Below are 27,291 nucleotides of genomic sequence, written 5' to 3' on the forward strand. Positions count from 1 at the left end.
TTGTGATCTACCCCAGGGTCAGAAGCTTTAACATCCCAACATTATCCTGTGTGCTTGAAATGCATTTCCATTGAAATTATTTTTTTAAATGAACACCTGTCTGTGTGAAAATTGGTTCAGGACTCCAGGCAGTACAAGTTCTCACCTACTGGTGAGAGATACCTTAAGAAGAGGTCATGGCTTACCTGGAGCCACAGGAAATTAAGGAGCATAAAAACAAACTATTATAAAGTTATTCTTCTGTTAACTTCTCACAGTTAATATGACTTGAAAATACAATGCCCTATTTAAAGCAGGTATTTTCAAGTTGCCAGAGGAACTCAATACTTTTGAATGACTTTTCATTAGTTTGCATTTTAGTGTTGTTCTTTTACATTCTCGTATCTCTGTCCTTTGTGATTCTTGTGTCACAATATTGTCAAGTCTGAACAGATCTGCAGTGCCACAGCCCTGAAATGTTTGTATTTGAACTCTCAATGTTTGTGTGACACAAGAAAATAATGTCCTTGTTTTCAGGACTTGCTATTCCCGGTCTTAATGCTTTAGCCAGAGGAATATCCTTCCTGTACTGCAGAACAGGAAATAAGCTGGTTCCTTTTAAATTCTGGAAACAATGAACTTTGTCCTTAGCTTAATTTTTTAGAAATTACATTCATTTTGATGTTTTGGACAATGCATTAGCTTGTTTTGCTTCCTTGTGAAATACAATAGGAACAGCATACCATAATCATACACCCATAATAAGCTCTCAAGTCTTAATTTCAGCATGTAAATATTACATCTTTAATATATTTTATCTCTTGACTGTCCCTTGTTCAGAAGATGAAAATTCTCTTTGGGGTAATAACTATATATGTCAAAGAGATAATGAAGCACTATGATAAATTGTTATAGAAACAAGATGAAGGGAGGAGTAGAAGAAAGAAACAATGTTTTCTCTTTTCCTTTTTTTTTTCCCTCCCGCAATAAAAAAGCCATAGTATTTGAAAGTATAAAACTTTTATATCTACATCTTCCCCCAGGTTTTCTGGTTTCTGGTGTAGTATTTCATATGTGTCATCTGGGTTACTTACACAGGAATGATGTGAAACTTTTTATTTCATGTAGTGAAATGTAAGAAGTTACCTCTGAAGCTTTATAAACTGTTTTTGCACATTTGACAGTATTGCCTTTATTTTGTCCTTTAAATAATTATGATAACACATATTTCAATCACAAAACCAACATTTTCTAATGTTCAGAGAGACAATAAGGTGTCTTCCTGATTGTAACACTTTTTTGTTGTTTTTAAATAAGGCAGATAAAATTCCACTTCTCTTCAATTTCTTGTGTTTCATTCAGCAAGGTTTATTTAAATGTACAATCAGGTTTTATATTAAAAAAAGTCTTCAGAACAAACAGTCAACAAGACACACAGAGCTTTTCTTCTAAAATGCTCTGTAAGCATAATTTCTATTTCAGCTCAGTGAAGTCCTGTAAGATTGGCTTAGGACATGGAATGAATGTTTTGTTTTGTTTTGTCAGTACTTCAGCTGAGGCTGCAACAGAGACGGACACGTGAACAGCTGGTGGACCAGGGCATCATGCCACGTAAGACTTGCTTCTAGTAATTTGTACTTCTATAGTGCTAATTAAGAACTGACTATATCAAATAATGAAGATAAGCATTTCTGTGAGATCATTAAAAATAACTTTAGCATTTGAAAATACTTGTGGGATCCTTTTGGTAACGTAAGAGAGCGTAGTAAATTCATCATGTTTACATCACGCTTCAGTTAAAGTGGCCACTGTGATGAAAATGCAAAGATTTGGAGACATAGTCAGACCCTGCTTTTATTTTCTCTATTTAAATAATTATGACTAATTTACTAAATAAACTGAATTCCTTAATTGAGTGGGCATTAACAACAAAAAAGCAGTTTTTAAAGAGTAGAATGACAAAGGTTGCCAAACAAATGAGGGGTGCAGAAAAAACATGGAGAATCTCTAAGTGGACAGCACTGAGATGAAGCACTCTACATTTTATGTTATTTCTAGGTGAACAGTGATTTTTTTACTCTTTTTAGTTATTTAGTAGCTAACCATCATTCTGTTTTATAAGATGAACATTTAAGGCCTCTACATTTTTCTGTTTTGTTTTAAATCAACACATATATGAGGTGTGGACAGCCATAGATTAAATATAGATTAAATTAAATTGGCATTTTGGCATTTTAAACCTTACCTCATAAAATTTCCACCATGGGACAGTTTTGATAAATAAACATCTTTGTACATAGCAAAAAAGTTAACCATTACATGGTAATAGTCTGTTAATAGCAGATATTCCAATACTTCTATATAGGAGTATTGCTTATCTCTGCTAAATATAGGTGGATACAACTAGCATGAATCCAATGTAAGCCTGGTCAGATGCAAATACAACTGTGAGGTGGTGTTAAACACCCATACACACATTCTGGTTAGCATATTTATTTGAAAATCACTTCCTGTCAGTTTAACTCTTACTCTCCCTTCACAGCTTTGAAAAGTCCAGCTGCATTCCATGAGCAGATAAAGAGCCTGGAGCGAGCCAGGGTAAACCACTTTGTGTAAACTTTTGATTAACATCTGGAAATGGAATCAGTTTTTGGTGATACTAAGTTCTCTGAGTACATGAAAAAATTCTTACCATTACAGTAATAATGTGTGCTTTTATTTTGGGAGAATTCATTAAAACAAAATATGTGTATTAAATCTGAGAAGAACATCTCTGAGCCTTCCCAGATCAGTGTGGGGGATTTAACTTAAGGGGGTTAACACATAGCTACCTCCAATTAAGGGTTGGATACTTGGGGAAATTATGCTTGTACAGTTTTTCTATAGCAAATCTATATTGATGTGATTATGTGGTGGTGTGGGATCAAATCCAGAAACATTCCCATCTTGTTTGGGGAAGCTGAAAATCCATCAGCCCTACTGAACTGCTAGGAAAACAGAACAAAGGAAGAGGAACCCCTCTACTGCCTGTGTTCTGATGGTGCTACTCACCCATGTGAATGAAACTGCAACTATTCATTGACTGGACGCAGGTGATTTGTCAAACTGCTCGGAGTTTTTAAGTGAACAGTAGTTAATGGTGTTGTCTCCTTTCTTTTAAGACTGAGAATTTCTTGAAGCACAAGATCCGGAGCAGGCCGGACCGCTCGGAGCTGGTCAGAATGCACATCCTGGAAGGTACATGCCAGCTCTGGCCTCTGGGAGCTGCTCACAGCAGGGTCTTGGTTGTGCTCTCAGTTGTCTCACTGAATTACACTTTGATAGGAATTTTTTCTATAGTTTTATCTGCAGTATTTCTCTACTTCTGCAGTGTCTGTGGTAGTCTGTATTGTAAATCTGTATAGTAATAGATACATCTATGGCATTGAAGGTATTCTCAGCAGTGTATTTGTTTGCTATTGCTTATTGTTCTTAATCTATAATAGTAATTATATCATGGGTTGTTTCTATTGCTTCAGTTTCTACTCATGCCCTAAAATGACCTGACAAAGCCTTGTGCTCTCCCCTGGCCTTAAGGAACCTCTAAATGTGACTGCTACCCTGTTACCTGTTATACTTGACTGCTTTTGATCTAAGTGGAATGGTTATTGCAAAGACAAGGCAATGTTGTTTGTTGTGAAATTGGGGAATGATTGGAAGAGAATATTTAAATCTATATATCCTTTTAGAGACCTTTGCAGAGCCTTCACTACAGGCCACTCAGATGAAACTGAAGAGAGCTCGGTTGGCAGATGATCTGAATGAGAAGATTGCTCAGAGACCTGGCCCTATGGAACTGGTAGAAAAAAATATTCTTCCTGTAGACTCCAGCGTTAAAGAAGCCATTATAGGCAAGTAGAAGTCCCACAGTTTCTGTTTGTGATCTACATGACATTGTGTAAAAAAAATAATTTAACTCTTGAGAGTAAAGTTCACTAGAAGATAACATATGCTAAGTTTATTACTACTTACTCTTTCAGCTTCTGAGACCTAAACTTTGTTATCACTTAAATAAAGTAATCCTATTTTTAAATGAAAATATTTGTTTTTTAATAAAAATCATTACAAAGTAATCAAACATCTGTGGCCATTCCTCAGCCTCTTGTAGGTGTCTGTGTGCACTCCACATCTGTTGAATGTACTTTGTAATCTCTTACTAAAATCACTTCTGCTTCACACTTGGCTTTATTGATTCCTTGAACACAATTTAATATGGCTCTCATTAAAAACACAGTAAATACTTAGGTACCATATGTTTAGACTATTGCTGAAAACTGATAATTTTCTAGCAGTAAGCTAATTCTGCCACAAATGTCTAAATTCAATTTGTGCAATTAAAAAAAACCACATTGTTTCTTTCTATGTAAACATTTTAGCAGTTGGACAAGAGAATTACCCTCAAGCTTTGGATGATTTCTCATTTGATGAAGACAGCAGTGATGCTTTATCACCAGATCAGCCAGCCAGCCAAGAATCGCAGGGTTCAGCAGCTTCCCCTGGTGAGCCAAAACCAAGTGACTCACCCTCACCTGTAACCCCAAATGCTGCTACATCAACACAGGTACAGTTTTTAAATGTTAAAATCTTCACAGTATGGTTTTTGGTCTGGCACTGTTGAAATAGGGCATGGTTTCACAAGGAATGAATACATCTGCTTCTACAAAGGGGTATCTGAGACACTCTTTTTCTGGTTGGGAGTGCATAGATTAGAACCCTGGCTTAGGTGGTGGCAGTGATGAAATTCCCATAGGCTGCAGTGAAGCCATGAATTCCCTGAAATTCATTATGACCCATAGAAGATCTGTAGCTTTCCCAGAAGTTGTTTAAAAGGTCATGGCAATGGTTTACTCCAGCTGTTATTGATTACTTAATGTCTGTCTTCCTTCTGAGCAAGGTCTTGAACTCATTTAGAATTAAACTTAGCTGAAACAACAACAGTTGATGTCAGTTCCATTATCTTCAGAAAAGTCCATTAAAAAAACAGGTTTCCCATATAATTTAAATATTCTTTCCTATAGTTCTAAAATACTGCCTAAGGAATTTACTATTTAAGAAATCAAAATAACAGCTATATTGATTTTTCTATGAGATTTTTAGTTTTTTCTCAAGGTACTTACAAAGAAAGTAAAGTAACTGTGTCACAGCAGATGAAATGTTATCTTTAGAGCACCACATTTAAATATGTGAGGATTTAAGAGCTGCAGAAAGTAATATAGAAGTCAACTGTTAAATAAGTAAAAAAGAGATGGCTCTTGTTAATGCTCTAAAGACTATATTGCCTTTATGACCATGGACACTTAACAGCTGCATGGTTCAGGATCTGGTATTACTCTCCTTGGTTTTATTACCACAGTAGATAGAAAAAGTATTGCAAAATTCATATTCAAAAACAATGCAGGACAGAAAGTACAGCACTTCCATTTTATTTCATTGTTCCCTAACATACAGATTGATGTGCATTGGGTTTCACGTTGAGAGAACATCATTTGTGTTGAATAAATTGAAAACAAAACATGTGAAATTAGATTCCTGAGTAAGGAATTAGGTTCCTAATAGAGAGTTCAATAAAAATAAAATACTCAATAAAAATACTCAAAGCAATACATGCCAAAAGCTTTCCAAGTAGGAAACAGAAGAGAGATCTGTGATTGGAGAAACAAAAAGTAAGGCACTTGAACTTGATTGAAAAACTGCTTCAGATCTTCAAGCTTTTGCTTATGGATTTCATATTATACTACAGGCACTTCTGTGCACGCATCTAAAATGAGAAGTTGCTCTTCTGCAGAATAAAACAGATGCTCACCTTGTTTTTCCTTTTGAATTAAAGAATAACAGCACGGCAGGTCTCTACAGGAGACATGTCTGGGAATGGCTCCTTTATTATTTTAATTTCCTCTGTTAAATTTTAAATTTTATTACAACAAAAAAATACAAAGAATGTTTTGAATAAAGCAGAGTGCAGCCAGAGTTCTTTTCAAGGCTTCCTCCTCCGCACATTTCCAGACTTCAGAGGATGTAACATAATTTTGAGAACCTTCAGCTCTCGTTGACTGATGACCTAAAACTTGCTTTAACCCAGTGTACTTGCATCTGGTAAGGATTAGGCATTTTAGTCATACTCTAAAAAGATAAAATTAGGGTATTCACAGTTTAGAATATCTAAAACAGTATCTTCAAAACAGCTGAAGAATTTTGCTTGATGACACAAGAAAGACTTTTCTTATTATATTCTCTGTAGCTTGTTGACCTGCTAGATTCTTGTTGGCATCCAGCAGAAAAGGTGCAGAATTCATATTATGTGGAAATAGGGATCTGTTCAAATTAAATAATTACTAGTTTATGAAGTAATCAAGTTAAGAAGTCAAGACCTGTTAAATCTATTTTTTTTTTTAATTAAAAAAAATATAAATTAAATCATGTGCATGCTTTATTGCCTCATCTAACACTTGCAGGTAAAATTGGGAAGTCTATAAAAAGCTTTGTATGTAGGTTGGGATAATGACTACTGTAAGGAAAAATAATTTACTCTCTGGCTAGAGGAAAATGTTTAACACCAAAATTTTCACACAATGTGAAAAGAGGCCATTTGGGATTTTGGTGGCACTTTTTTGTTGTTGTTTTGGTTTTGTTTGGACATTTTAAAAAATGTACTAACTTTCCTCTTTTGAAGAGTTTTTCTTTGCTATCATCATGGATTTGTTTTCCTAGCCTATAATGGGTTTAAATGGTGTTTAATTAAGAAATAATGAAAATCATGAGGTCATTTTAATTACTCTGTGCCTTATGGTAATATGGTACTTGACACTTTGAGTCTAAGACAAACTATGTGCTTTTTAAAGTTTTACTTGTGTAACTCGAATAAGCCTTTAAACTGGATAGCAACAGGGATGCAATATGTTGGAATGCAGCACTCTTTCTGAAAAGTTAAGTCCCTCTAACCTCCTCTCTCAATTCTTGTGCAAGTCCAGCAAATAACAGACACCATGTAGAAACCAGCTGCTTTCCAGAGCAAAAACTCTGAAACTTGGATGTAAAACCAGAGCCATTTGTATCTTTAGCCTGCCACCATAAAGCAACAGGAGCCCAGGACAGGCACGTGCACAGTGCTTCAGTGACTAGGGAGGGCATGGTAAATCTGCCATCATCAGGAGCTCTTCCTGTTCAGCTGCAAGACAGAGGGATCAAACCCACTCTTCAGTTCTGCTGGGTTGTGAGAAGGCAGCTGCCTCTTGGCAGCTGATGGCTGGGAACACAGCAGGATGTCTAAATGAAACACCAAGATAAAATGGAAATTTATTACAAATTAATTGTAAGCAAAAGTCAGAGACCTTTGTTCATGCAGACTGGGAGCTTGAGAACTGCTATCCCAGAAATACAAAAGAACCAGGACACAGAGCTGCAAAATGTGCACTAAGTCAAGTCCTTTGTGGTACAATTTCATAGAAAAACACAGGAAAGGTATGGGAAGAAATGAAACAGAAAGTACCTGTCAGACTTAATTAGAATGCAAGTCTGGGAATTAATTTGGAAGAAAAAGGATGTTTACTGATAGGAATATAAAGAAGGGACTTTTATAAAAGGAACATTGTACTAGGTGATCTAATTGCTTTCTTAAACAATGGAAGTGCAACTGATGTCATCTGGCTGGATTTATTACTGAATAATATTAAACACTAGGAAAATGAGGATGGAGATTACCAGAAATGAGACAGAAAGAGGGAAGTCCTGGACTAAAAGGAAGTTGGTACCAATGTTCTCTGGCAGTTGATTTGAGACATTCTGGTTTCATGTTGCCATTAACAACCTTGATGTAAGAATGGGTCACCTAACAAAAGTAGGAAGGCATAGTCAGCACACAGTTGGATTGTTATTATGCAAAAAGAACTGGTTGATTTGGCTTTTAGGAGACAAATGTAATTCTAATAGAATGAACAGTTCTTGTAAAGAATAATGCATAATTCCCCTCCTTCCCATGACAAAGAAATGTGGAAACCTGGGGACTATTGAGTTAAGATAAAACTTGGAGTAGGAAGAGAGCTGGTGTACAGTGTTCAGCATGGAAGATGATTGCAGTAGAAGTGTTAATGCCACTCTAAGGATGCAGTGAGACCCTACATGGAATGTCCTGTACTTTTTCAGTTTCTTATATCCAAGAAAGACTAATCAAAACTGTTAGCACAGTTACCTGTAACAGGTAAAGATAATCAGAGAATGAAAAATCTGTTTGTGAGAAAAGAGTAAAATTTCTTTGGGTATCTAGGAACACAAGATCTCTTTATGTAGAGTCTATATTCCATCAGAGGGATATTCACCACAGAAGGAAATCATAAGGTTTCTTTAAGACTTAAAGTCACAACCAATTTCAGCAGAATAAACACTGATATGACAAATTCAAGATGAGTAAAGCTTGGGTTTACACTTGTGCTGCATAAGATACAGAAGAAGTGCACCTCCTGGCAGAGACAGAGGTGGGTTCTGTGAAAATACACCTGCTGTCCTGCTGTGTTGTGTGATCATTCTGAAAAAAGAAGTTTTTTTGCCTGTGTTGAAGTTTGACCTTTATAAAAGCAATGTTTTTCTTGTGCTTGTTTGGGTGGCAAGATTCTCCTTGTATACACAAAAATTGGACTCCACAAACAAAAAATACTGAAGGCCTCAATTTTATAGTAATAAAGCAGTGTCTTCTTAGCTAACTAAGAAGTCAGAGTAAGAAACCATTTTATTTTATTTGCTATATTTGAAGTGTGCCAAAATGTGCCCTTACAGAATACTTGTACACTGTACAGGAGTTCTGCTTTCACCATTCCTCCGAAAAATATTTTGTGAATTTGACATGATAGTAAATTGTCTTAACTTTTTCATATTTTTTCCAGCTACTCAGGTGGTCGATGTTTTTAATGTTTCTTTTTTCCTTATATTTTTTAATACTAGTATCCACCTCTAACCTCTCCAGTTCCTGAATTCCTCAAAACTCCCTCTACAATCGAACAGCATGTGACTCGTTCCACTGCTGCAACCACCTTGACCACAACCACTGTATCAGCAGCAAAGCCTGGGCCAACGTTAGTGAAGGTGGGTACCTGGAACTGTGGCCCCTGAGGACAACACTCTTCATCTGTAGCCTAAACACAGTGCTGTGTTTAATGGAAAACTACACTAGTAACCTTTCAAATGCCTGTAGCTAAGAACAACTTCTGCTGGTGTTGAGGAGAGCATTCTAAGCTGGTGACTCAAAGCTTTTGGTCAGCCAGGAACCCTTGTAGGGACTAGTTCATTGTTCCAAGAGGTGCTTGCAGTACAGTTGACAAAAGTTTTCAGGCAGAATTGTGCATTACATTGCTATGGAAGCTTTTAAGAAATAAGGACAATAGGTTTTGCAATACAGAATTTCTACTTTCTATTTCTATCTGCCTTCTAATATAATTTTTGTATGGAGGATAGTTGAATGGAGTCACTGCATTCACAGTCTACCTGTAACCAAAGTGAACAGCATTGCTCCTCTTCCACAACTATTTTCTTAGTTGGTTTAATGTATAAGCAGATGCATTATGAGGGAGAAGTTACTGTGTCCTTGTTGAAGATCAGAAAAACGTACTCAGTTCTCTTTTCTGCACAGATTTAGCCAGCTGCATTAGAAAACCCTTTCAAATACAGTTAGAGAGGGATTTCTTTTAGATGTGCATAATGTTTCATTTCAGTAATTTCACTGTCTTCAACTGTGTTAATGAATATATGTATGTAGACTTCTACTTACCTACATGAAATTAACTCAGTTAAATGTATAAGGATGACCTCTGGCAGTCAATTTCTGATATCAATTTGGCTATATCCTTTGAAATCACTGGATTTGTACCAGCTTACTTAATGCAGGACCTTAATGGCAAATTCAGACATGCTCCAAAAGAGGCTGTCTGTGTAGTAAACGTGCACGTACCAACACAGCATTTCTGCTTTTATACCTTCTGTATGGTTAGGGAACTGCCTTCAATTTTTCCCTCAAAATAATTTCAAAGAGCTTGTAAAGAAAGAGAGTTACCACTTAGGGGGTATTGCTAATGAAGATATTGCTGCCTGTAATCTGTGTCCATGCTTTTAGTCTATACCTCTAAGTACCTAAGATGTTTACAGATGGAATTTAGAATAATGGCTTTTACTTCCACAAACTGCTAAGTGGCTTTGAACTTCCCTGCTCAAGAAAAATGCCTCTTTGCAATAATAGGTCATGACTAGTAGAATCCCTTAGCTGTGCCACCTTTAAAAAAAACATTCACAAACTGATTTGATGACCCCTCCTTGTGCAGGGCATAAGCCAGCTGGAGTATGCTAACCTTCAAGGTTCATTGGGAAACGGATCAAGTGCTGTTGTTTTCAGCAGCTCTCTACAGTAAAAGTGCTCTGGTATGCTGCATCTCTCAGCCATGCATAACTTTAAGTGACATCTGTTGTGGTTTTGTTTCTGTCTTTTCCATCCATAAACAGCAAAGCCACCCAAAGAACCCAAATGATAAACATCGGAGCAAGAAATGTAAAGAACCTAAGCCAAGGGTGAAAAAATTGAAGTATCATCAATATATTCCACCTGATCAGAAAGGTGAGAAAAATGAGCCACAGATGGACTCCAACTATGCTCGTCTGCTACAACAGCAGCAACTGTTTTTGCAGCTGCAGATCCTGAGCCAACAGCAACAACACTACAACTACCAGACAATTCTACCTGCACCGCTGAAGTATGTGAAGCATTGTTTGTGTACTTTAAAGAAAAAAACATATACATCAGTGATAGGCTTAGGGCTTTGGAAGTAAACATGGTTTGCAAATGTTAGACAGTTGGAACCCAAGAAAACCTGAAATGGCATTGTGCGTCACTATGGGTATGATTTGCCTTATTTAACAAGGTGGTGAGGTTGTTCTCTTGTTAAAATAATCCTGAAGTCTGATAAGCCTTGAAGTGGTCCTATAGTTATTTTTATGTGACATTGAAACAGAACATCTTACCTGTCAGATGCATTTTTTCTGACCAAATTCATATTTGAAACTCAAAAGTGTTTGTGCAAAATCAAGAAAGTTTTGACACCATTTTCAATGAAATGTGACATAGGGAGGCAGAGCAGGAGAGAAGCTTGCAGACCATGTCTTTAACAAAGACATACACTACTCTTGTGGGTTTATTTTTTTTACATCAAATTCACAAACCACATTTTTGCAATTTACAAATAAGACACAACAGTCATTTAAAATTTGGTAAGATCTGTCATTTATAGCTTCATCTCTAATGCTTATATGAGTTTCTCATTAGTACTGATCTTTAGCACTTTTAACAGTGAGAAGTATACTCACTGATATATAGGTAGAAGCAGTCAAAAAAATAAATGTTTAAAGAATTGCCAGCATCCCTTAACAAAATAAGAAGTTGACTATCTGCAGAGTTTCATTCTCATCATCTAAGACCAGTCTTTTCCTAGAAATGCTAAAGTGTAACATGCCACAGTCACACAACCCTAAATTCAAATTGACTTTCATCTTTTTTTTTTAAATGAGTTTTCACTGAGTTCTTTTTCTTCAGCAAGTGAGGCTAGAAAAGTTAGAGCTACCATCTGTGGTTGTATTTATAATTACCATTTATCCTAACATTTGGACTGGTGATGTTTCTGCCTGCTTGCCCACGCTTCTTATGTTCCATATACTGACATTTCAGAAACATTTCTTCATAAATCAGCTGAACAAAATAAAAGAGCTGATTTATGGTACTTAGTGTAAATGGTGGCATTTTTAATTTTTTCTGATTACTTCGAATCCTTACATGAGATTTTTGAGTACAGCTGATAAAAATGTATCATCTTCAAAGTGAACTGCTTTATGTCAGTCCATGCTGTGGATATTGTACATCTATGGAAGGGTTGATACACAGAGTTCAGTATCTGGGGGTGGTTTTGATTGATGCCAGACAAAAAAAACCTAACTCATTGCCCTGGCTGGTGATTAATTTGTGTAAACTGATTTTACAGTCCATAGTGTTTTTCAGGGATATCATGACAATAATTAAAACTATGAAGCATATATTGATATGCTTAATTGCAAAACTAAACCAAAATAGCAACCTACTACTCTCTGTTTTCTTGTCTGTTTTGTTTTTCTGAAAATACTTAACAGTAATGTTTTAGGTTAAGCATGGACTTGTAAAAAAAGTTAATTTGTTCATTAGCTTCATAGACATGATATTCAGAATCACAGCCTTTTGATTGAAAAACATAATATATTTAGCACTGACATTCTTGTCCCTCTTTTTCCTATTTTTCGAAGGCCACTGAATGACAAACAGAGCAACAATGGGAATTCACCACTGAATACTTTGAACAACAGTACACCAGCATCAGCTGCCAGCTCACCAAGACAGAACAGTAATGCTCCTAGCAGGAAGCCAGGTCCTTTACCTTCAAGCTTGGATGACTTGAAGGTAAAAAATAAGAGGAATGTGTCTATTCCTGTGCATTACTATAATTCATAACTTGTTAACTGTTACTGTTGAGAATATATGCCTGGTAATTTGTACCAATGAAAACTTTCCTCCTAATTGGTTAGAATAAGATTATCAAAGTTTTCATACACAGCCCTCCTGGACTGAAATATTTGATTCCTCGTATGCATGTATTCCAGAAATGACATTTCTTTCCCAAAGAATTAGCAGAGGAGGAATTTCAGATACATTGTATAGGTCCCTCACTATGACTGGGTAGACTGTTCAGGTTGCACTATGAGGGCATTGCATAGGATCTTCTTCCTTCTGAAATACATTAGCAGGAATAAAGACTGTGAGGACAAATCTGAAGCAGCTTGTGGGAGTTTAGGATTCAGCAGCTGCAGGAATGTGCCAAACCTCAGCAGCAGGGTAGGGACATCTAGTGGGCAATTAATTTCTTTCTCTCTGCCTTTACCAAGGTTTGTGAGGGGTGGGAGGGAGGATTTTTTTAGATTTGAAGGGATAAAAGGAAGAAATTTTGGAAGATCGGATTCTCAAGACAGTAATGTATTGTCCTAAGTTAAAGCCAATCTTTTAATATGAAATAAGTCTATAAAATGCAATTCAAACAACAGTGTTTGAAATAAGATTTCCAGTCTTTAAATTTTTAACTAAAAACTTGTAAAGATATTTAAATTACTGCCTGAAATTGTGCTTTACAGTGATTAAAGCTGTTCACTTACTATTTCTGCACAATTTATTGGAATTCCTGCTGATGTAGTAACACTAATATAAGCCTTCCTTGTGGACCTGCTGGTGGTAGTTTTACCACTGAATCAGCTATATCAGTTCTGATTAAGAGTTCAAAAATTAATTGCTGAGAAAGGGAAAAATTAGAATGCACTCTGAAGAGTAGAGGGTACCAGACTGGGGGAAACAGCTCATAGTCATTGGCTAGGGAGTTATTTAATGTAAAACTGCTGTGGGTTTTGGAGATGTAAAATGTATTGCTGTGACTTTTCATCATTTCCAAATCAAAAATACCTCCAAAGTAAATTCTGAATACTGAAATACTACTTTTTGTTCTATTAGAGGTAGCTCAAACATGCAGAGAGCCCCAACTTTGCAGTTAGCTGTGGTGCCTGTTTATGATAAACAGAAGCCATTCTTTGTGACTGCTTTACTTTAACTGATATTTTGAAGCACAGAATTAATTTACACTCAACACATTTGCACTTTACTTTGTCTGTAAGCTTATTGGAAAAAACTGAGAACATTTTTCTGTCAGAAAGTAATTCTGACTGCTTATACTGTCTGTAAAAGAAACCCACATGGCACATAGAGTAACTGTTAGGTTGCTAATTAGCAAGAGAGCCTTTTGTGTTTGATGGGTCTGTCGAATCATCAACTGACCTGATAAAGTTTCTCAGAAACAGATCTGTCTGTCCTGATGGTGTAACAAAGGGGCTCAGCGTGCTGCTGTTCACTGCTTTTATCTGCACTGCTGCCATTGTCTGCTGCTTTGCTTCAGAGGTTTTTAGCTCAGAATTGGAGCTGTAGGTGCTTTTTTCCATGTTGATTATTTATGAAAAAACATCATCAGTTTGCTACTATTCACTGTACAATTGAATACTGCTAAGATTTTGGCCACTTAAAAACTGAAGTAGGAGGTCATGGAAATGTGTTCATAGATAATGCATACTGTCAGAACCCAGAGCTGTAATAACTGGCAAATACACTAATGAAAGTAATATTCATTATTAAGATGTAGTAGGAATGCATATCAGTAGGTTTTAATTTTATTTTATTTTATTTCAGGTAGCAGAGCTTAAAATGGAATTGAAACTGAGGGGATTACCAGTGTCTGGAACAAAAACAGATCTTATTGAGCGTCTGAAAACCTATCAAGATCTTAACAACAATGGGGTTGCTACAAGTACCTCTGTGACAGTGACCACTTCTAGTGGGGCCACAGGTAACACTGGGGAAGTGACTGTGGCATTTCCTGTTGCAACACTAAACAAACCAGTGGCTAATACGATATCCACCTTCCCTCCAGAAAAAACATCTACTGGACCTGGCAGCAAAGCAGTAAATACTGAAAGCATCAGCTCTCCCTTGCCCATATCTCCCTCTCCTTCCGAACAGTCAAGTCTAAGCACAGATGATACGAGTATGGCAGACACTTTCCCAGAAATGACCATGATGTCACCGTCCCAGTTCCTAAGCACTTCACCTCTGAGAGCAAGTACAAACGAGGATAATCAGAATCGCAGCAGTGGAAGCATCTCAACCATGGAGTTTGATGTAGCAGAAAAAGATCGCAAGCTTCAAGAAAAAGAAAAACAGATTGAAGAGCTCAAAAGAAAACTGGAACAAGAGCAAAAACTTGTGGAAGTATTAAAAATGCAACTTGAGGTTGAAAAAAGGGGACAACAGCAACAGTCTCAGACTTTTGGTAACTCAGCTGCTTTGGAACAGAAGCAGTTCAATGCTGCTGTCAAAGAGGAAACTGCTCCTGCTGACTGCTCAAGTACAAGTCAATCTGTACCTGTAGCCAGCCATTCCTTAGGACAGTCAGTGTACACTGCTGGCCAGAATCCAGTTGCCAAAAAGGCAGTTGTTATCAAGCAGGAGATACCTGTGGCCAAAGCAGAATCTCAGAATGCCATTTCTCAGTTTTATGTTAGTCCACAGAGGCAGCCACAAACTGCAGTTGTTGCCCAGCCTCAAGCTTTATTAACTACCCAAGGAACTGCCCAGCTGCTGCTCCCATTGTCCATCCAGGCACCGAATGCTGCTACTGCAGTGCAGTTACCAGTTGGAAATATCAAGCTGCAGGTAAGGGTGTTTCTATTTATTTATCATGTAACCTGCATGGCAGTATTTGGTAATTTAGTGTAAATAGGTAAATGTGCTGCTTGTAAGATTAACTTAAAAATCAGGCTTAGCCTGTTTCTGCTCTAGGGAAATGGTAGAAAACCTTGAGCCTATCTTGTAATACCTGCTTCTAATACTTGTTTCTTTGCAACTTTTGTTCCCAGATACTCTTTCCTGAGAAGCAATTGTCTTGCCATGTACTGCCTCCATGCACAATTTGATTTAGAGCAGCAGTATTATTTTGTTAACTGCAAATTGTAAGAGAGAGCTGCAGTCTCAGGACTTTGAGATAGCCCTGTTTAGCAAAACATATGTGAACTACCTGTGTGGTGATGCTTCAATATATTTAAAAATGTGAATGCCAGGTTGTAGAACTCTCCTGTGGACTTAGAAAAAGAAACCATGGTTACGCAAATATTATTTCTAGGCTGATTATAGGTAGTGAATAAATACACCATAAACCAAGACAGGCTATAAATTCAGAGGTATAAGAGTAATCTGACCAAGCTGAATCAGTGTAACCTGTTGGTCTGAGGTAGAATTAAGCAGTAATGCACTTCCCAGTGGCATTGTTGGAACATCCCTTGCCACCCATCATGGCAGCAAAGTATTCTTCCAGCTGCAGTGTGTCCCTGGCTCTTGTGCATGCTGTGGGCCCAGGTTTGCTGCAAGCCTGTGCAGCAGCACATCCAGCAGTCTTTACGAGGAGTGGAAAATTTTGGTGAGGATGGGCCCCAGTCTACAGTGCAAGAACTGTAGGAGCTGTGCACCCAGATCTCCACCTGAATTGTTCTAAAACCCTGCTAGAATTCTGTAACAACCTTAAGCAGCTTGTTCACTGACACTCCAGAAAGTTTTCCACTACCAATTAAAATTGTTTTTCATGAGGTTGGACACACTTCTTGCCTTTCATTGGCCATTAAAAATTACCATGATCTTAAAAGCAACCTTTTCCTTGCATCATCAGTTTTGTCTTCTGGTTACTCATGGCAATTCTTACAGTCCTTTCTTACTGAGTTATGCTCTCTGTCCCCTGTTATTTTCATCAGTGTCTGCTAGGCTATCTCCAGTTTGTCTTTGTCTTAAACTCTGTTGGCAGAATAAACTTCACCTTGTAGCTGGGAACTCCCCAGGACCAAGCAAAGTAACAGTTTGGTTTCCTGTACAGCTCACACTCATCCCTCCCAGAATACATATTACTGCTATTCTGCATAAGGTGTGCAATAGATTTCTACATGATGTAACTTACCATGAGATACAAATAATTCAATTATTTTATCTTCATCCTTTAGGCTCAATCACAAGCTGGAATACAGACCCCATCACAAATACCTGCTCCTATTTCTTCCTCTGGCCTGGTGCAGACAGCACCTCAGATGCATACTCCACAATCAAAACAAAATACCATCACGCAGCATGCACTTGGTCAGACCCAACAAATCAGAAAGGTTTGTGATAGCAATAAAAATTAAGATAAATAGTTGTATAGTTTAGTTCTAGACAGTGCTTTTAGAATCTTTTATGTGTCATCTGTGTTATATACAAATGATCAAGTCACCTAACATCTGTTTTTCTGTGTGATACAATGGGCTTTGTAACTCCTTCTCTTTCCAAAATTTTAGTCCATGCAGGACTTTATTTTTCAGTTGCAAATAAATACATTGTCTGAAGACTTTTTATCTTAATGGTACATTTAGGGCATGACTCTTACTACATCCTTCCTCACACTTGGCACAAGTGGTGTGTACCAGGTATATTCCTGTCAGTTTCTCTTATTTGCCAGTGGCTCTAAATGGGAGATTCTCATAGGCAGTTCTTTAAGCGAATGCTTTTACCTGTGACTTCAGAGATTCATTCTTTTATATAAGTTAATTTTGGTTTTCTTACATTCCTTGTTGACTTCATCCCTCCTTATGAAGAAAGCTATGGACTCAGATCCTGGATGATAATTCCAGTGAGTCAAAATCCAACCATACCTCTTCCTAAGGAATGCAGGGTATGATTCAGAGGGATCCTTCTCTTCCTCTCTACCAAAACCAATCAGCTCTGTAATGTCCCATTTCAACAGATGTTTCTCAGCACTGGATGTACAGTTGTGACTGCCACCCCAGTCATATTCATGTGGGAACTAATATCAACCCATCAGCACCAGTCATCATAAAAGAAAATGTTTTCTCCTTCTCTGGGCCTCTTCCAGACTGACCTCTATTATTAAGAATGTGGAGATTAGTTTTGGACCTTTATTGCATCCTTATCAGCATTGCTATTGCTATTGACTGTAGGGCTTCTATTATTTAGGACAACAAGGTTTTTCAGCCTGCCCCTAGGGACAGATAATTGAGAAACAACTTATAGTCTAAGATGAAGAGGGTAATTTTTACAGTATATTAACTGTTATATCTCAGCCTACAAAGTTCTTATTTCAGTTTACAAAAGTGTGCATCATGAATCCCATGTTCTGCTGTGATTTGGGGATTGTAACTGAGCAGTGTCACCTTATCTGCCTCTGTTTGGACTCTGTTCCAGTTAAGAACTTACCTTAGAAGTTGTATGACTGTGCTTTGCCATTCTCTAGAGAGCTGGCTAATAAAGGGGCACACAGCTAAAGGAATACCAATACTCTTCAGACTGCTTGTTGATCTGTTTTAATTTCGTGGACATTGAGGTTATCCTCCAGAAGTCAAAACTGACATACATCCAAAAAGTAGATTTCATGCAGGTTTTCTGTGATTTGGTGAGGGGCTGATCTTACCTAGAGAAATTCTCCAGTCATTCTGAGGCATGTGTGCCACAGACTGGCAGCTTGCTGCCATTGCTGCCTACAAGTTCCTTGAAATGTCTGCAGGACATAAACAAAATCTGTACCTTCTGGTCCTCCCCACTATTTAGATCAGTTGTCAGGAAGACCACACTTCCCAGCAGAGTTTGCAGCCTGCTATTGCACTGGTTTTTACATCAGAACGAAAATATTGGTGTGATACAACAGATCAGGACACCCCTCATGCATTCAGCATTAGACCTCTCTCCATACATGATCTAAGATTTGTCACCTTTGTCATAAAGGTATTTGGAAGTAATACTGAATTTAAAACAGCCTCATGTGCTGATGCACTCATAGCTTCTCTTCATATCCTTTAACTCAAAAGTATGAGAAGCAGGGAATCATTTGCAATGATTATGTGGACTACCAGTTGAAGAAATAAAAAGTTTAATACACCAATAACCAAACTTATAGTTGATACCTGTAGTTACTTTCCAAAAAAATTAGAATTATATGGCACAGACAAACCATTCTGTCTTAAATCCAGCAGGAGAACACAAGTGTGGATACGTGTACAGTTTGTATCAGGTCTGAAATAAGCTCATATTATTGACTGTCCACTAGGTGGGGAAATCATGGATATGCTATTGAACTGGTCCATACACTTTCCTCATGCTTTCTGGAAAATTGCAGGAAAATGTTTTTAGTAATTAGTGATGAATGGAAGTAAGTCAGAGCACAAAGTTTCTTTCAGAAACTAACTATTCTGTATTTAGAATTTATTCCACTGAAAGGAAAAATCAGTATAAATAACAGTCACTTAATAGGTAATTTAAGCAAGGGGAAGTATTTTAGGAAAAAGGGTCTTTCATTAATGTAATTTATCCAGTGTTACCTTTTTTTAAAATAAAAACCTCACAATCTAAGATTGATCTGTTAATCCTTTTCAGGTTTTTCCACCTGCCACATCAAATGCAGTATTTTCCTATCAGACTGCACCAGTTTCAACACCTTCACAATCTTTTATTAATAAAACATCAAATTCTAACATTCACCCTGGTGGTAATCAGGTCCCCTCTATCCAGAATGGACCTGCTGCTCCCAACAAGGTAAGGATATCCCAACAATCTTCCATAAAGTTCAGGTTTGTATTATTATTCTTATAAAACATGTGACTATTTACATACAGCAATACACTCAAGGAAGAACATTTTGTAGATTTTAATAATGCTTTATGTGCATATGTGTAAGAAAGGGAGAAAGAAACCTTTTATCCCTCTGATTACACTAATACATGGATTGATGTGACAAAAATGGAATCATCTCTAGAGCTTGATACATCCTGAATTTACTAAATCCCATTGTTAAGTCATTATTTTGTTATTTCATGCAGCCTGGGTCCCCGTCTCAAGCCCAGCCTTACATTGTTCAGCAACCTCTCTTCAATAACACAGTGTCCAAGACAAAAGATCCTCCTCGCTACGAAGAGGCCATAAAACAGACCCGCAATATTCAGCCAGCACAGCGTGAGGTACTTGTTTTCTTTAGTCTGCTAAAAACACAGCTTTTCTCTACAATTACCAAAACTATTGCTTGTTTTAGGTTTTTTGTTTTGTTTTGTGTCAAGAGTTTCTAACATACGCTGTTACTAGTTTCATAACTGTTTAACTACAGGATTCCTGTTTCATTATTCCTTTATTAAAGCAGCATATATGTAAATAAGTCTTACAGTTCCCAGTTGGTGATACATCTAATTGGGATAATGCTGCTATTGCTACTAACAGTAACTAGACTCAAATTACTTGTTTTGAGAATGTGTGATACGAAAAGCACACACTTAAGAGAGGAAAGGTGTTTGTATTTTCCAAAGTGAGTACACTTGAGGAGAATGTGTGTGAATGTGTTTGCACACGGGCAGACATAACCATAGGTGTTTGCTTGAAAAGAGTCTGTATTGAGTGATCTTGATGAATAATCCTGTGTAGTGCTTTGCCAATTTATCTTGATAAGGGTAAAAGTTCCTTTGTATCAGAGGAAACAAAAACCAATGAGTATCCCTAATTTTGTGCGTTTCAGAACTATCCCACAAGATAAAACCTTGTAGCCCCTAGTGTTGGTTGGGTTTTCCTGGTGGCAGATCTCAGGCACAGCTACTGGTGTCTAATGCCCTTTCCTGCATCCTTGGCATGTGCAGGACATCCCCACAGTGAGGGCACACAGGTTGTCTGAGGTCACTCTATCACTACCAGTCAGCCAAGGGCTCCACACTAGATCTCCTGAGGACAAATCACTTCCCATCCCTGGAGTATAAGCAATGATTTAAAACACTTCTTCAGACCTTCATGAAAGTCTCCACTTACTCTAGACTTGTTTTTGAATGAGTGGGTTTGTGAGGGTTTTGTTACCTTTTGCTTAAGGTTCAGTTATTTAGGAGATGGCTGTTTGAAATGGAGATAAGCACCTCCTGAAAGCTCACCCCCTCTTTAAAAAGTAAAGGAACATAAATCTACAAACTGGGAAAAAAACCCCAAAGATACCTGATAAAATGCATCTTATGTGATGGCTATTCACAGGTGATCTCTCAGAGACAGTAGAACAGGGTTTGCAACCCCAAAGTGCTGCAGTTATTATTACCCTGGTATAAAATGGGGTCAGTAACTCTCCTGATCCCTGGTTTCCTGCACCTCTCTCCTAGGTTGCCCTTCATGAAGTCTTTGTCATGCTTTTTCCCTATTCCTTTGTATTGAAACCAACCATAGAGACTGCAAATGTCTCTCCAAAGTATCTGTCTCCTAGACAGACAATTTCATAGGAATCATTTAAGTCTTTATCATAGGTTAGTACTTACATACTGTTGAAAGAAACTAGGAACAATGAGTGTAGGAAGAAATACCACATGAAAGAGAATGACCCTGTTTTCCTGCACTACAGATTTCCAGTGCACACAGTCAGCAGATGGATGATCTTTTTGATATTCTCATCAAGAGTGGAGGTAAGCTCATTGACAGCTCTGTGATGTAGAAATTTAAAACCTGGTAATAAAAACTCGTTGCTGTAATCAAATGAGAATTCTTTTAGGAACAGAAGTTAGAAGCTATCCAGCCTGAATGAAGCTAAATTTCTGAAAGTTTGATTAGTTCCTTATTAAAGAAAACATTTACTGAAATAACTAAAGTAATAAACAGAGTAGCTCAGCAATAAAAGAAAGGCTTTTAGCCATAATTAGGCTTAGTAGACTAAGAAGCTGTTACAATACTGGGAAATGTTGTGGTGCCAAGTAATTAATGGAATAGTTTGTAACTGCTGTCATGTAAGGATCTTGACAGGAGTGAATGCCAGGGCAGAGGGACTGGTTCCAGGCTGCTGAAATACTTCAGCCATACTCCAAACATTGGATTATTTTTTTCTTTTTCAAAGCAAATTGCAAGGTTACCTGCAGAAAATGTGAGTAGACTGAGATAAGCAAATTGTGTTGTCAACAACTCAAGCTAAATTAATAATCATCTTTATGAAAAAACAAAGCATTCAGAGCTGTTGAAGAATTCTATGACTTTTTAAAAATACTCTGTTTTTCACGGAGGCCTTGCCAGAGTCTGATGTATGTTAAGTGTGATTGGAGCAGCAAAGTAACTGTTCCTGCACTTGATTCACTGTGGATACATCCTGAAGTGGGCAAAAACAGTTGGAAGTTATAAGCACGAGGATTTTATGTCATTATCTTTTTTAATTCAATAGTGGGGTTTTTTTATTACAGAGATTTCCCTTCCAATAAAAGAAGAACCATCTCCCATATCTAAAATGAGACCAGTAACAGCCAACATCACTACAATGCCAGTGAACACAGTGATATCCCGTCCACCTCCGCAGATCCAAATGGCCCCTCCTCCTGTGTCCTTAGAACCAACAACCAGCTTGTCTATAAGTTTGGAAAACCAACTTGAAGCCCTCTTGGATGGAACTTTACCATCAGGTAATGAAATTCCTCAACTGACAAGCAGTAATGAGGACAGAGAATCATTTTCTTTAATTGAAGACCTACAGAATGATCTGCTTAATCACTCCAGCATTTTAGATCACTCTCATTCACCCATGGAAACATCTGACCCACAGTTTACTACTAATAATTCTTGTCTGTCTCTTGACCTTCCTGATACAAATTTGGACAATATGGAATGGCTGGACATTACAATGCCCAGCTCCTCATCTGGACTCACCCCTCTCAGTTCTGCTGCCCCGAGCGTGTTTTCCACTGACTTTCTAGATCCACAGGATCTACAGTTGCACTGGGATTAAAGTATAGCCAATGAGAACACGACCTGCAAGTCTCTTTACAGCAGAGGTCCATTATTGTACCATTCTGATTGCAGTTAACATAAATTAAGAAAATAATGTTTGGAAGAACAAATGCTTGAAGCTAATTCCTTATTGATTTTCAAGTTTACAAGAGTGAATCACTTTATGCATCTATCAGTAATGCAGATCAGGGCCCTCTGAAAGCTGTATTTCACAAGTCAAGAAAGGATGATTGTACTTCGTGATTAAAAGTACCCCAAGGTAAATGTATCACAGATATTTAAGAAAGAAGTTATGTCTTTGACTTTGTAATGCTTAAACGAGCAACACAACATGACTAAACTTAGAGTGAAATGTCAGTTCTCTGTATTGACCCAGTGAGCAAATGTCTGGGGGAGGGGAGGTATCACTGCACTTCATTGTTCCTGTGGAAAGCCTGAGCCAGGTTCAGAACTAAATTGTGAGGGCAAAGGCAAGTAGAAGCACTGGCTGGTTCAGTGAAATTTCATATATCTAGTTTCTTAATTTGTTCAAGTTGTTTTTATATTTTGCTTTTGTGAATTTTAAAACACTTCCCCCATTATTGAATCATGAGGGAGGAATTTAACTTCATCCAAAGGGATATTAAGTGTAACTGCAAGAAATCCACTGTAGCTATGCCAGGTAATATTGAGAACACTGAATTTTCTATAGCAATGCTCTGGATTTAATAGCTAAGTTTTAATGTGTATATGAGACAGTTATTTGTATACTCTTTTAACTTTATATAGCTTATTTTTGTGAACAGAGGGGAACACAGTGGTCTTCAAATAAGAGATTACTATAATGGAAGTAAATATCCTATTTTACTTTGTGTTTGAGGATATTTGTTAGATCATTGAATCCAGTATCTCAGCATATTAGAAAAGTTGGAGGAAGTAGAAAAGTTTAATTAAGTGTTGTACACTACAATCCTGCAAGCATCTATGCAAGAATAGCCCCAATGCCCTCAATAAAAGATGTTTGTAGGATGAGATCAAGTTGCAGAGGACAGTGCTGACAGGACAAGCATCATTTCTTAATGAATACTTAGTCTGTTGAACAGCTTTGTCTGCCACTACATAACATCAGGGAAGCTGCTCAGTGCGAATCCTAAACACCAGATCAGAATGTACTGTTTGTGATAAGAAGGCATATTGCATATCTGAAACAGAGAATAGCAAAAATTAAGCTCTTACCTCACAGCACAGCACGTGAATATTATTTTTTGTTTTAAAGCCCTTGGTTTTGTTTTTAGAGTCTATTATGAAAGCAGTTAGAAAAATAAGCAAAAAATTCAAGTAGAAGTAATATACTTTGACATTCTATGGTTGTCTCTCAGGTAATAGCTGTTAAATGTCAAAGAGATGACAGAGGCTGATGATTAAACACAAAATTGGAATTTCCTATTAGGGAATTCCTAAATTAAGACAAAAGGAAACACTCCTTCTTTCCTGAAATAGCAAAATATTGTATGTTTTCTAATCTGAAAACGGATCTCATTTCATGGTTCTTTTCTCACCAACAAGTTTCAAAAATAAAATTTTGTAGAACTGAATGAAAAAAATGCCCCGAAGCTTTGACCTTCTTAGAATAATTGTAGTATCAAAGAAATACTGAAAACAGTAAGTAGCTGTTATCCACATGGCAACCTTCATCACATTTTTTCAAGAAGAAAAACACAACACAATCATGTTAACATCAAACAAATACTTTTGTCAGATAATGTTATAGAATTAACTAAAAATTTGCATCTCCAGATATAATGCAGTCTTGTTTACTGATACAACAGAATTCCCTTCACTTCAAATAAAATAATGGATTATATCATTGATTCAGGGTTTGAACTGATACCATATGTTTGCATCATATCAATTACAGCACTTTAAATCATTACGTATCTTCACTGGTTTTACTGGCCAAGAATTACTGTAATATGGAACTAAGTGCAAGAAAACAATCTTTGGAGATTTTTACTACACACAGTTGAAAAGACATAATTCCTTATTCCTTCTTGCTGTGCCTACAATACTTGAGTACAATATTACATGTGGACTGTCTGCCTTAAGCTTTGGTGGTATAGGACTTTTCAGTAACAGTGAACACTTAACATTCAACTTTTTGCATTCCTGTTTTGGGAGCTAATACTCAGATATGAAGTGCCCTCGGCTGTTAGGAGAATAAGAATTAAGGACTCTTGGTCTGATAGGAACAACTCTGAATGAAATTTAGTGTTCTGCAGTACTGTCAGTTTATTATGTGCGATACACCAGACATCATACAATATATGTGTGGTTAAGAGTTATCCCTTTTTGACCCTGCCTCCTGATTAAATGAGAGGCAAGTAAATTAATTTTTAGAGGACAAATTAACCTAGAGCAACTGTACTGTCATTTTTTGATGCGCATGTAAATAGAGCTTGAAACTGGCAAAGTCATCTTGCTACAAAATTACCCTTATTGGCAGTGTAGAATATTAATTGATCCATAGGAATCTTTGTGCAGAAATAAACCCAAACAGTTGAGATGTCTTATTATCAGTACGGTATAGCTTTCTGCTCTGAACGTCTGTTTGAAAAAAAAAAAATAAATTAAGGGATCATTTTAGTTTCTGAAGTACAAATATTCTAGTGTAGGGAATGTGTGATTACTTTTCTGTACATTTCAGAATTGTGTATTAAACCTTATATAAAATGGTTTGCTTTAGACTTTGTTCTGAAATGTGATATGTTTGCCATAGTTGTATATGCCTGTTTATGGCAGAAATAGGTTTTGCTTAGATTTTTGTGTGTGCATGTTTTACATGGAAATTTTTGTAGCACAAATACAATACATCTTAGAAATTGAATCATGACTGCAGTTTGACTGCATGGAACTGAATCTTTCTCATTTAAGAGAACAGTTGCAAAGTAATGCACTGGCACTAAATTTGCCTTTTAAATGGCTGCAGTATACTAAGAGAATGCATCCTATCAAATGTGGTATTAGTGGGTCCTTCAAAGTAATTAAGAATACCTTTTAATCAGTGTGAAAATCAAAAGTTGCTTGTTTACACATCTAGACAGAGAGAGCTCAGACAAGTTTTACAAGGCTCAAGTTACTCAAGAGGAGTCACATCCTGTGTTCAGTAGAGAAATGGAATTTGTTAGGCACTTTTAGTGCCACGCAGCATCAGTAACAGCAAGGAAGTTTACAGGCAAAATTTTGTTTAATATTAGAAATAATTTAAAAAGCATTGTCATACTCTCTCTGACAATAAAATTAATTTATGGCAGTTGTTCTCTACAGAAATTTAAAGTGTAATCCAGAAATGTGGGCTTGCAGACCTCCAAAATCAGGTCAGCTTTAAAAAAAGCTGAGGCTACAGCTTTTAGAAATAATTACTACTTAATAGTGACATTTATTTCCCAGGTATTTCTAAATTCACCAACAGGAGTCGTGTTCAGAGAAGAAGGTGATCCAAACACAAGTGTCAATATTAAACTTTTCTGTTACATAATCTCAAACATTCAGGTGCCTCAAAAGTGTAGGCACTGTAATCAGAACCCAAGTACAAGCTGCTGAACTATTTTCAAGGCAGAGAAACTGCAATTACAGGATACATTGAACTGGAAGGGCATTATGTAATCAAAACACAGGAAAGCTCACTGATGTAAACAATTATTATTTGGATAGCATCTTAAGTGTATTATAAACTTAAAGCAAACTATTAAAACTGGAAAAAAAAATCTTCCACCTATCTCTAGTAAATGTTGAAGCTCTTTGTATTTTGGTCTATTAAATCAACTTTCAGTGACTTCTAGACCATACACCAGAAGGTATTTCATGTGAGATCTGTGGAATTGAGTTACATGAAGTATATACATGGCCAATAAAGAGCATCCATTAAAACCTGAAATAATCTCAAATATTCCTTTTATACTAGTTTGCTAGGAATAAAGTGCAAAAAAGAGACACCTACATCATTCTGTAGTGTCCAGTACTGAATATAAAGTGTTTTTAAGTTAAAAGTTCATAAATGTATTTGTAGAAATCTAGCCAAAAAAAAAGCCATTCTAGCTATGAGAGCAAATTCTCAAAAAAAAAAAAAAAAGCAGGGAATGGTTAATAATTATATAATCACACTATTTTTATAAAAATATACAGTTCAGATATTCAAAAGACAGCCTAAAATAAATTATAATAATATAAAAGTTTAAATAGGAACCAAAGCATTGCCATTTATATTGCCAAAGGAGGCACTTTGTCTTTTAAAACATAGGAAAGTAAATCCCCCAAAATGTTACCCATACTTTTTTAAAAATACAGATGTAGATATTTTCAAAGCTGTTTTTGATGTTTAACAGTACAGATTTGTTTTTGTTGTTTGACAAGTTTGTAGTAAGTAATAGCACAGGCTTTTTTTCCAGCTAGGATTTTCTTCACAGTACTGCTTGCAGTAGAAATAACGCTAACCCTAGTAGGTGTTTCTCTTCTTACTTTCCTGGTCACATAATTATGTCTTAGCATCTCATTTTGTGAAAATAAGAAGATGAACACCTGTCTCTGGGGCCCTCTTCATTTAAGCACTACTTTACTAAATGCAAATTATGGCAATCAGGGCGTCAGTTTATGTATTTGCCTTTCTAGAAGAAACCATGATGCCTTTGTATTTGCTGTTTGCACCCCTGAAATCAATTCCATATGTTTGAATGCCATATGTTTTGCACATTGTACTGTATATATGTAATGCATACTGTATTTTTATATGTGTACTACATTTATCAAATATTTTGTACATAGTGGCAATATTGTAGCTACTGAGGAAATGTTTGATATTTCAGCATTTTTGCTAAGTGTCTCAAATAAAAAAGGAAAACTGTTCA

The 27,291-nt window shown here is 36.7% G+C and overlaps 1 protein-coding gene across 10 annotated transcripts in view; it reads left to right on the top strand.

Annotated features, from left to right (window-relative positions):
- MRTFB (myocardin related transcription factor B) overlaps window positions 1-27,289 on the top strand; it is a 66,823-nt gene extending 39,534 nt beyond the window's left edge. For 7 of the 10 annotated variants that reach the window (XM_079320931.1, XM_079320935.1, XM_079320933.1 and 4 more), the window contains 14 exons: window positions 1,525-1,590; window positions 2,522-2,577; window positions 3,141-3,216; window positions 3,708-3,869; window positions 4,395-4,579; window positions 8,950-9,090; window positions 10,498-10,745; window positions 12,319-12,472; window positions 14,294-15,316; window positions 16,648-16,803; window positions 19,067-19,225; window positions 19,510-19,647; window positions 21,048-21,108; window positions 21,871-27,289. In XM_079320931.1, coding sequence (XP_079177057.1) covers window positions 1,525-1,590; window positions 2,522-2,577; window positions 3,141-3,216; window positions 3,708-3,869; window positions 4,395-4,579; window positions 8,950-9,090; window positions 10,498-10,745; window positions 12,319-12,472; window positions 14,294-15,316; window positions 16,648-16,803; window positions 19,067-19,225; window positions 19,510-19,647; window positions 21,048-21,108; window positions 21,871-22,409 — 3,164 coding nt within the window. In that variant the 3' untranslated portion in view covers window positions 22,410-27,289. The remainder of the gene's footprint in view (window positions 1-1,524; window positions 1,591-2,521; window positions 2,578-3,140; window positions 3,217-3,707; window positions 3,870-4,394; window positions 4,580-8,949; window positions 9,091-10,497; window positions 10,746-12,318; window positions 12,473-14,293; window positions 15,317-16,647; window positions 16,804-19,066; window positions 19,226-19,509; window positions 19,648-21,047; window positions 21,109-21,870) is intronic. The other 3 variants (XM_079320939.1, XM_079320940.1, XM_079320938.1) reach the window with 2 other exon arrangements.
- Window positions 27,290-27,291: the final 2 nt, after the last annotated feature.

This window comes from Erithacus rubecula (assembly GCF_903797595.1).
Source record: "Erithacus rubecula genome assembly, chromosome: 17".
Taxonomy (NCBI): Eukaryota; Metazoa; Chordata; class Aves; order Passeriformes; family Muscicapidae; genus Erithacus; species Erithacus rubecula.